General features: G+C 39.0%; 1 protein-coding gene across 4 annotated transcripts in view; it reads left to right on the top strand.

Annotated features, from left to right (window-relative positions):
- The first annotated feature begins 34 nt into the window (after positions 1 to 34).
- Positions 35 to 11734, top strand: part of EXOC5 (exocyst complex component 5) — a 60948-nt gene continuing 49248 nt past the window's right edge. For all 4 annotated transcript variants that reach the window (XR_013440708.1, XR_013440707.1, XM_078053755.1 and 1 more), the window contains exon 1: positions 35 to 301. Coding sequence is in view for 2 of the 4 variants with exons in the window: in XM_078053755.1 (XP_077909881.1) it covers positions 275 to 301 (27 nt within the window). In the remaining 2 variants the exon portion in view is untranslated. The remainder of the gene's footprint in view (positions 302 to 11734) is intronic.

Genomic DNA, 11734 nt, shown 5'->3' with positions numbered 1-11734 from the left:
GCCAACCCGGCGCGCGCAGCTCCACTTCCGGCGTACGAGGCGGTGACAATGGGAGCGGCGCGGGCGGCGCCGGGAGGCAGCTGACAGGCGTCTGCGGCTTCGCTTCATGGCCGCCCTCCCGCCCCGCTTGGGCTCTGTGGGGAGTGGGGGATCCCGCGGCGGCCCGGAGCCAGAGCTGGCGAGCCGAGCGGGGACCTGTGCGCGGCGCCGCTGAGGCGCAGCATGTGAAGAGGAGACGGCTTCCAGTGCGAGGCGAGCCTCTCAGCCGGCCGGGATGGCTACGACGGCCGAGCTCTTCGAGGTGAGTCCCGGCGGCTCTTCGGGGAGTGGCAGGCCCGGGGTGCGGGCAGCGAGGTGGGCGGGCGGAGGAGCGGACGCAGCCCGGGGAGGAAAGGTGCGAAAGGCGAGGGGTGGGGTGGCGGCTCCGGTGGCGGCGCGGGCGGAGCGTGAAATGGGGGAGGGGTGGCTTGGGGATGCGGGTGGGGAGGTGAGCAGGGAAGGGAACCTGGAGTCCGAAAGGAGGAGGGTTGGTTTTGTCCGCAGGGCTGGAGAGGAGCTTCGGAGGTTTAGGGGTTGGAAGATGTACTCTGGATGAGAAGTGGGAAAGGCTGACTCAGGGCGCGGAGAGAGGAGCGAGCAGCCTCAGGTTGGGCGAGCCCCGTCTTCTCGCTTGGATCCTCGAGTAATATTCTAAGGGGACCACCTGAGATTGGGACGACTGGGGGCTTCTTGCGGTTGAGTAATTAAAATTATTCCGTTAGTAAACGTTACAAGTGGCCAGTTTTCCTTTACATTCGAAAAGGCTGAAGTGTTTTTTTAGGACAATAAAAGGCCTACTTAGCCCTTGAGACTGAAGGGGGAGGCGAAACTAGAAATTAACATTTACGTTCGGGTCTCAAGGAATTTAAATGTATTTTAAAACCACGTAAAGGCAAGCTAGAGAATCCTTAGCTCCTGAGACAGTGAGCATTCAAACGTGTTTCCTGGAGCATTTTCACTCTCTAAAACTTAAAATTTAATTTAGTGAAATTCAGTGTAAGAAGAAGCTGTGATGTTTGAGATAAATAGAATAGGAAAATTCTAATTGGACCACCAAACAATGAAACCTATGAAGGATCTCTTTTTGTGAAAAAAATGAAAACAGATGTAAAGAAAAAGGAAGCAAAGACCCTTTTTGTGTGTGCTTGTGTTTCAAATTGAATAGCAAAAGTGTAAGTAATAATTGAGAAGACTGCAGTTGACATTAGAGAATTTCTCCGCGAGTGAAGATTGGATTCTTTTTCTGCTTAAGAGTCAGCAGTTTTTTTGGCTTAAAATTTGAATGCCACAGTTTTTACAACAATTGGGAACTTTTCATTTGTTACTGTTACTATAGTTGGGGTTCCTGTCAGCTCTTGGATAGATAATGCTTTTTGTTGAGAGGAATAACATACACCATTGTTACAATAACTAATAATCAAATAGTAATTTGTGAGTGAAGGATTATAATTACAAGAAAGAATTTGGAAATATTAATTGTATGTTCTCAGATATAAGTGTTGGGAGGTATATTGCATTAACTTCTCTAATTCCAAAATTGTGCCGTCTGTTTATTGATTGATGCAGGAGCAGGGAGATTGTTGAAAGCTTTTACTGCGTGTTTCTGGGCAAGATACTAAATAGTTCTCTCGTTCCTTGTTTTATCTTTCACATCTTATAAAGGTAGAAAACTTTATGAAGTTGAGATCTTTAATTTGCTAAATGAATACATGACCAGCCAACTATTAATAGAAAACTTACTATTTTCTTACATGGTTCATAAGGCATTAACCTGTGATTTAATGAATCCTGCTTGACATTCCCAGTTGTATCTAAGACCATATTATGTCTATTTTTCTTTAAATGTTTGACCACATGAGTCCACCTAACTTAATTGAAAATATATTTGATTTCTGCCCCCCTTCCCCCCAGGGTAAAGGGGAGAGAAGGTAGATATATATACATGTATATATATCTATATCTATATCTATATATTTATTTTTTTAGAAGTAAATATATATTTGCTTTCTAGGGTCATGCTATTTAGTAAAGTAGTTGAACCAAATTAGGGTTTAGTTTAGCTGAGTGACTTGTTATGTATAGCTAGTAATATTCACTTAACTGATCAGTGATGACAGAGACAGACCAGTCCTGTGGCCAGAGGGTTCGTAGGGCAACCTTAAACATGCTTATAGATCTTAATTCATGTCACCTTCTCTTGTTGCTTCATCAAAATTAAAAGCCTGTTACGTTGAAAGTTATAATTAAATGTTAATAGTTACAATTAAGAAATGTATTTATCTTTTCAGCCCCCAGTGGACTCTATTCTTGGATAAGTTTTCATCCCTAAGTGAAGTTTGTCTTTACTTTAGAGTGAGGAGGCAAACAAAAAACAAACCTCAGTCATCACTGCCGTTTCCTGTTGCTACTACCATAGGATCTAGATTGTAGGACATATCAGGGAGTGTCTTTTTCTCTTCCCTTTCTTAGTCACAGCTGGAGAACTGTAGGAAACAGAGGTCAGGATGTAGTCAGGATATTTTGTTTTTATACATCCTGGTCTTAATGCACGATTAAGTTGAATTCTGCTTTCATTTCCACATTGAAAAAGAGGATAAATCAATACAAAATTATGCTTTGAATCCATGAAATTTCGTAAGTGTTAACTCTACTTCTTTTAAAATCTTATTGTTGATCCTATGAGACTTCCTTTTATAACATAAACACCCTCATACAACAAAATCAAACTCCAGGATATTTCTTCAGTTGGCAGAAATGCTTTAGTAATAGATGATTCAGTTACTTTAATAGTATATATCCTGGAAATTGACAAGAATACCTTCATAGTTTCAACCCTTGTTGACAAATTTTCTGAAAGATTCTATCTCCAGTGATTCTAAATGATTACCTCAGGATGGACGTTGTAAACAGGCATTCCTACGTGGTTTAGATTAGTTCCCTGCATATAAAAAGTGGCTGGGGTAGTAAATTCCTCTGTTGTCACAAGTATTCCTCTCTTCTCTTACTGCACTACTGAGGACATTGTACTCCTCTCTCACTTGCTATTTTTCTCTCCTGTCATTCTTGGAGTCTTCTTTTTGGGCAGGCTGCCTTTATGGTAGAGTTCTTTGTTAACCAGGGTCAATTACCCATTCATTCAACAAATATTTGTTGAATACCTATTAAGTTCAAGATAAGGTGCCAAGATTAATGAGGCTGCATGTCTCAAAGGCATGCCATAGAAATAGTAATACTATGAAATGAGCTGCAGAAAACCCAAAATGGTTTAGAGGCCAAGTAAGTTTTGGAAATGGGCATACTTTGTTTTGTTAGAGAGTTACAACATACCTTAGTATATTAAAGGTTCTGAGAAGTTTATTTCCCAAACTAGTTGACCATGAGACTGTTATATTTTCTACTGCTTGTTAATTTTGTGAATTCCAAACGTACTTTGGACAATGTTGAGTTACATATAGAACCTGCCCTTATTATTAATGTGGGAAGAGAATAGAGATGTATAACTGTGTACACTTGAAATAAAGTTATAAATGGTGTCAAAGATAAAGTGCTATAGGAGTTGAGAGAATGGGAAGATTACGTCTAGAAGTGGGAAAGGAATAGGAAGTGGTATTTGAATGATATATTAAGGATCTGTTAGATTTGAGTTTGTGCAACTGGATGGAGGGACTTTCTAATAAAGCAGACAATAAAATCCAAGACATAAAGGGAGGTAAGTGTAGATCCTTGAGGCAAGGGAAGAGTTCCAGTTTGGCTGGAGTATAGCATGCATGAAGAAGAGGAATGGCATGTGAGGTAAATTGGAGTTTAATTGTGGAGGTCCTAAATGCCAGGATTAGGAACTTAAGTGTTTTCTTTCCTGTAAATGGAGGTGCCTTGATAATTGTATTTGAGGTCAGGTAATTTGACTATGGTAACAATGGTTGTTTGACCTCCAGATTAGAATTTAAATAGCCAAGAACACATTTTTGCACACAAATACATTTATGTTTCTTGGATTTTCAAACTAAGTTACAAAAGTATTTAAACAGAGTTACTGAAAAAAGATCTCTCGTTCAATTAACTAGCTAAATATATAGTAATGAACATGAGATATATAAATGTGGACCACCCCCTTTACCTTCTATTTGCTGAAATGCTGCTTGCTTTAGCCATATTAGCTGTTAGATAATTGTGTGTGGAACCTGGCTACCAATTAATTAATTATCGTGCATTTGAGAAAATGTGTTCATTGAGCAAACATTTATTGAGTACTAGGGCAGAAGTCATCTCAAGTACTGGAGTTAAAAGACAGTTTAAGTTAAACACCTAGTTGGCGGAGTGAAAGGAAAAAAACTCTTTCTCTCAGCACTACGACTAGTCTCAGTACTTCATTTCTGACACCAGATGTGTGGGGATTTTACCTACAACATTTCAGTTCAGTTTTCCAGCAGACACTGACTGGATGTTCTACAATTCATTTCAATTCTTACGCTGTCTACCTGGAGTTAGCATCAGATCCCACAAGTTGAGGGCTCAGTACCACAAGTATGCCCCCACTTCAGATACTAGTTGCAGTCCAGGTTGTCACCTGTGCTTCTGACAGACTAGCTAAAAATAAGAGTTCTCATGACCCCCTCCTCAGGTTTGATAATTTGCTCGAACAGCTAACAGAACTCAGGAAAACAATTTACTAACTAGATTACTGGTTTATTATAAAGGGATATGACTCAGGAACAACCAGATGGAAGAGATGCCTAGGGCAAGGTATGGGGGAAAGAGTGTAGTACTTTCAAGCCCTCCCTGGGTATACTACCCTTCCAGCACCTTGATGTATTCAGCAACCTGGAAGCTCTCTGGACCCCATACTTTAGGGATTTTTATGGAGGCTTCATCACATAGGAATAATCAGTTATTAACTTAGTTAACTCAGGAGTAGAGGGACTTCTAATCATGCTTGATCTTTCTGGTGACCAGCCCCATCCAGGAGCCCTGTTGCTTCAGTAGAATAAAAGACACTTCTGTCACCCAGGAAATTACAAGATTTAGGAGCTCCACATAAGATGTTCCTATCAGGGGTGCCTGGTTGGCTCCGTCGTTAAGCGTCTGCCTTCGGCCCAGGTCATGATCCCAGGGTCCTGGGATCGAGCCCCACATCGGGCTCCCTGCTTGGCGGAAAGCCTGCTTCTCCCTCTCCCACTCCCCCTGCCTGTGTTCCCTCTCTCGCTCTGTCTCTCTCTGTCAAATAAATAAATAAAATCTTAAAAAAAAAAAAAAAAAAAAGATGTTCCTATCAACCACATCACTTAGGAAATTACAAGGGCTTTAGGAGTTCTGTGTCAGGAACCAGGGTCAAAGACCAAATATTAGAACAAAAGATGTGCCTAGCACATTTATCACTTAGGAAAAAACAAAGGTCTTAGGAGCTGAGTACAAAGACTAAAATATATATTTCTTAAAATAAAATATACATTTCTTATTATATTATGGTATCATAGGGAGACATATGTTAACAGATAATACAGTGTAGTACGAGTACAGAATCACTTCCTGGGGTAATTAGGAAAGGTTTCGTAAAGTAATGACATATAAATTGGATATTGATAGATGAGTAGAAACTTTTCAAGCAGGAGAAGGGCATTCCAAGGCAGAGACAGAAGTAACTAATTTTTTTTTTTTAAGATTTTATTTATTTATTTGAGAGAGAGAGAATGAGAGAGAGAGAGAGCATGAGAGGGGGAAGGGTCAGAGGGAGAAGCAGACTCCCCGCTGAGTGGGGAGCCTGATGCGGGACTCGATCCTGGGACTCCAGGATCATGACCTGAGCCGAAGGCAGTCGCTTAACCAACTGAGCCACCCAGGTGCCCCAGAAGTGACTAATTTTTAAGATGAGGTGTATTCGGGAAATACTGAGAAGAGATAGGGTCTGTGTATGCATGTTTTAGGCATGTGGAGTGGTGGTTCATAGAGCCCACAGAGGCAGTTTGGGGGAATCTTCGAGGGGGCTTTAAGGCTATGCTTATGGGAGCTGACGTGACTTTTTGAGGGAGGAGTGGAGAGGCAGATAATTTTAACGTTACTGTGAAGAATGGTTTTCGATGGGGAAGAGATTGATAGTTGGGAATATAGAGGGTGTACCCTACCTGGCATAGTTCTTGTCATTTAGTAGGTAGTCCAGAATTGTCTGTTGATTGATTAATCTAGGCAGGTGAAATTCTGACCTAACTCAGTGGGGACAGAGAAGACAAGAAATTTGGTAAGACATTTTGAAGAAGAATCAAAAGAATTTGGTTACTGAGGAGTTAATTCCAAATTTTTGAAGTTGAGAAAGTAGGTAATTCATTAACTGTGATGGAGAAAATAGGAAGGACCCTTTCAGGGGGAAGGAATAATGTATTCATTTTTAAAAAACTATATTTTAAATTTTTAGTAAGACATCCTGGTGAAGAAGTCCAGAAGGCAGTGAGAAATATGAATTAGTAACTCAGAAAAAGACCCCAACTAGAGATACAAATTATCATGGGAATTGTTATCCATTATGGGTGGCAGTTTAGACCTAGGAATGGATGACATCTCTCAGCTTTGTCCCTTACTATTTTGTGATCTTTGACAAGTTACCTAATCTTCTCGTACCTCTTTTCTTATCTATAAAATGGGGATAGTAACAGTACCTTAGAGGGTTATTTCAAAGATTATATGAGTTGATAAATTTAAACTACATGGAAGAATGCCATAGAAGAGTAATAGCTTTTTAAAATTAATATTGGTAAGGGGATTGAGAAGAGGACTAGATTGAGAATTGGTCAGGGAGAAAAAGCCTTCAAAGGAGCCTAACAGGAAATAATCATAGAGGTAGGAGATGACAGGAGGAGAGAATTACAAAAAGGCGCTGTGGAAGGGTGTGTTTTTCAGGATGGCTACAGATCTGCTATCCTATAATGTGATGTTGACACTCCTCCCATAGAGAGATAGGGCCCATGCTCCCTTCTTGAATCTAGGCAGGCTTATAACTGTATCAGAAGTGTTGCTTATGTGATTTCCAAGGTTAGGTCATAAAAGGTGATATGCTTGACCTTCTTTTGATTCCCCCTCTTAGAGCCCAGCAACTGTGCTACATAGCCAATTGGGAGAATCCAGGCTTTCCGCTGACTGAACTCCCAGCCTATAGTCAACATAACTTGTTAGCTTGAAAGTAGGTCTTCTAGCCCCAGGATGAACTGCTTCAGCAGATATGACATGGAACAGAGATGAGATTTCCCTGCTGAGCCCTGCCCAAATAGCAGATTTGTGAACAAAGTAATCATCATTCTTATTTTTAAGCCACTAATTTATTGGAGTGGTTATTATGTAGCAATAAATGATTGGAACAGGGGTTGATCAACTCCACACCAAGATTACCACTCTCATTAGAGTGGTAGAGGTAGAGGCAGATGCTTAAAGAGTAATGGGTTTACATTTAAGTATTTTGTAGTCTGAATTCTCTAGTCAAACCAACCTGGCGTTTAACTTTTGAAATGAAAATGTCTTTAAGTGAGGATCATTTATTGACTGTGTGTGTATAATTAGTGTAAAATATTGAGTCCCTGGTGTGCTCAGGAGTTGAGTGGTGTATAGTTTAAAAGCTTATATATATATGATATTTTAAAAATGTGTGCTAACTTTTCTGATGCTATTTTCTTTCCTTGGAATTGAAATACAAAAATAGTAATAAAATATATATAAAATAGTAATAATGATGTAGTTAACTTTATCATATATATACATCTTTGCTTACTAAAGATATAATGAATCAAAAAAGTGAATGACTCCAGGCCGCCTGCGTAGCTCAGTGGATTGAGCGTCCAACTCTTGATTTCATCTCAGGAAATCAGGACTCCCTGCGCTGAGCAGGGAGTCTGCTTGGGATTCTTGCTCTCCCTCTCCCTTTGCCCCCCCCACCCCCCACTTGTGCTCTCTTTCTAAAATGAATAAATCGGTAATATATATATTTTTTTAAAGTGAACGATTCCTTGGATCCATTTGCTTAATTTGATCCCAGAGGTATTTGTTAAGTGTGTGTAAATATATTTAATGTGTAAATTTATAAATATATTTAATTTGAAATGCTAATGTAAAATTTTTTAGATACTTTAGGTGATAATTTTCCTGGTGTTTGTAGAATTTTAAAAGACACCATAATAGAGTGGAAAAATCTCTGGTTAGAATACTGGTTTAATACCTTGACAAGACTTAAATTTCATTGCTTCAGTTACTTAGGTATAAAAATGAGATGAAGGGACTACAGTAAGATGGTATTTAATGACTATTCTAGCTTTAAAATTTTTTTTAAAGATTTTATTTATTTTAGAGAGAGAGAGAGAATGAGTGGGGGGCGGAGCAGAGGGAGAGGGACAAGCAGGCTCCATGCTGAGCACAGAGTCGGAGGTGGGGCTTGATCCAAGACCCTGAGATCTATGACCTGAGCTGAAATCAAGAGTCAGACACTTTAAACTACTGAGCCACCCAGGCACCCCTCTAGCTTTGCAATTTTTAAACCTAATCCTGTGGTTCTTTTGAGACTGGTATAAAAAAAAATACTATAACATTCTGTTACCTTTTCTTTGGGGCATAGAAATCAAATATTACTTTATTGTCAGAAGTGAGATATATTCTATTCTGAAGAGAGATTTTGCATAAGAGAATCTAAAATATTTCATAAAATTTTAAAGTACCACTACTTGATCATCTTCAAAACAATTCTAATATGATTAATTGGCTAATTTTATCATAGTTTAAAGAGCTGGCATCCCCTTGAAGATCGAATGTTAAAATTGACTTTAAAAAAGTAAAACTATTCATCTCATAATGTTGCAGGTAGTTTTCAAACTTACTTTTGCAAAGTTCGCCTTAGTTGCTTTCAAGGATCTTGATATGCTTTATCTTCCTACTTTTCCACTTTGCCAGCCTGACACAAAATGAAAGAGTTTATAGCGCTTTAAAGAAAAAAATCAATACTCATTAATGTAGTTCATCTATTAATCCCCCATAAAACACATGGTCTCGTGAAAACCAAATCAAATGAGGTTAAAAAGAAGAGGCTAAATGTAATAAAATTTGTTTAGTTCCAGTGCCAGAATTGCATAAGGTTCATATTTGGTTTTTATTAAAATTTTGAATTTTCCAAAATTGGGAATGCTTGTTCTTTATTTTTGGAGTGTGGGGTGGTAGTACTGCCTTTTGTACTGGCTTTTTGGTTTTGGATATATGGATCAAGGCTTGATTTTTCAAGATCCCCTGCAGGGGATTTGGCCATGGCCCCAACTAGCAAATGTTTTGACTTACTCTGTATCTGTGGTGCTCAACATTATTCTGTTGACCACAGTTGGAAAGCAAGAGAAGTGTATGACAGATGATACCCTTGGTTTCAATTTAAGTGTGGAGAAGAGTGAAACTTAAAAAAGTTATTATAAAACAATAAATGACAAAAATGACTAGTATATTGTTCTGTGTTGAGATTTGAATTTTTAACCCTTGTAGGGGTTTAAGAGCGAAAAAATCAGGGGAGGTCATGTAGGGAAGGAACTCTTCAAGGCGTAAATAGGAATTGAGCTGGAGTAAATATATAAAGGTGTTTGGATTGTTGGAAGAGAAAGAGTATCCTTGTGGGATGAGTTACCTGGCCACAGGTAAGGAAGCAGAAGTAGCATGGAGGTGAAGAGAAGACTGTAATAGGCTGATGGTAGTGTGGCTGTTCATTTTGGGGGTAAAAGAAATTGGGTAGGACGTGTAAGATGAGAACCTTAAAGGGTAGACATAAGAGTGTGAACTTGATAATTTAAGAATTGCATAGGGAAGTTTCTGACTAAAAGCAGTGTTTTAAAGATTAGTGTGGCAGTGGTATGCACAATAAATTTAAGAAAAATACTTTATAGGTAGTACTTGTGAACCCGTGGGTTAGTTCGTTTCATAGGACCCAGAAATACTTTCTGAAATCCTCTGAGCCTTATTTTTTTACCTAGGCTGAGGGAAAATATTAGTTTTTTTTAGTTTGTGGGTGGTTGTAACACATTGCATTGGATCTATTTTTGGGAAAGAGGCTATAAGAAAATATAAAAGTTTAGTTTTGTCAAAGAAACAATGTTAAATTAGGGATTTATGTTCCTGTCCAAGGGCTTGATGTCTTATTTTTAATAGAAATTACCACAAACCCCATATTTTCCTTATAATCGGTAGCATTTGTAGAAAATACAAAATCATTTTAACAGACTGACACAATAATCAATTATGTAAAGTTAAACCTAATATGATAGTATTTTAGTCTATATTGCATACTTCTGAGGTTTTTGTTTTTGTTGGGGCAATTTTTGCTTTTTTGTTACTGTAGTAAAATAGAAGGTAAGGATATAACTTTGCCAGGTTTATGAAATTCTAAAAGATTTTTTGGGGAATTGTTTACAGGTACCTTTGAGAATCCTTTGGGGTGACTTGGTCAATTGGAAGTCTTAGAATCTGTTAGTTTGGCTATCTTTCTTATTGTAAATGCCTTTGCAGCAAGGTTAAGTATTGGAGAGCAAATTATTGGGATTTACTTGGTTTTATAAGCAGAAAGGGTTTTGTTTTGTTTTGCTTTTTGCTTTTTTGGAACTTTCATTCCATTGAGAGGAGTAGCTGATTTATGTTAAACTCTTGTGATAATTTGATTGCCTTAGAGGGTAAAACTTGTACTTTGCTTCCAGGACACTGTTCTCTCCTGGTTTTTCCTCCTCCTTCTACTAGTCCCTCCTGCTTTGTCTCTTTTGTTGGATCCTTTTCCTCCATCTCTCTGAATGTTGTTGACATGCTCTTCTCTTTCCTAGATGTCATCTAGTTATGAGATTTTAAATAACTCTGATATTATATCTAGCTCTAGTTTCCTCCCTGTAATACAAACTTGTTTTTCTGATTATGTGCTCTACATTTTCACTTACTATATATCGAATAGACATCCACAACAGTTCATATGCAAAGCAGAACTTGTTTCCTCACTCCCTCTTTCCATCTCTTTCCAGTCTCGGTAAATGACACCACCCACCATTCACACAGTTGTTCAGGCTGCAATTCTCCATGACTAATCATGATTTCCTTTTTAAATTTCTCCCCACATCCAATCCAGCAATTTGTATGAATACATCCTTTAAAATGTCATGAACCTGATCATTCCATAGCACCTTAACCACTGTCACTTTCGTTTGAACCATTATCATTATCTCTCCACTACTGCAGTGTTGCAGGTTGAGTTCTCTGAAAAGCAGACTTTGAGACAGTGTTTAGTGTGCAGAATATTTACTAGGAGGTACCCTTGGGGTGAATGTCTGTGAAAGGGCAGGGTAAGGATGCAAGATTGGGCCTATGGAGAAATAGAGCTACAATGCTGGCCCACTGACAGTGTTATTGGCCCCAGTGGGGAGTTCTGGAACAAAAATGAACTGTCAGAGTTGTCCTGCTTTGGACCAAAGTTGTCAGGCCTTTATATCCCTATCTTAGGTATTGATAGATCACACAGGGAAAGGTATGACATTGAGTGAATTGGTTCTCTGCAGCTGAGGTGATGCCTGAAAATACTGCCAGCCAAAGCCTCTCTGTTGATAGCACAGCACTGCTGGCAGCTAGAACAAGACCCTTCTTGAAGGGAGATCTGGATGACATATCACTGTGTCCACCACAGACCACTCCTGTGCCATGAGACTCCACTTTTTCATAT

The sequence above is a fragment of the Halichoerus grypus genome, chromosome 8, assembly GCF_964656455.1.
Source record: "Halichoerus grypus chromosome 8, mHalGry1.hap1.1, whole genome shotgun sequence".
Taxonomy (NCBI): Eukaryota; Metazoa; Chordata; class Mammalia; order Carnivora; family Phocidae; genus Halichoerus; species Halichoerus grypus.
The sequence above is the reverse complement of the archived record's forward strand: the minus strand, read 5'-3'. Positions and strand labels throughout refer to the sequence as shown.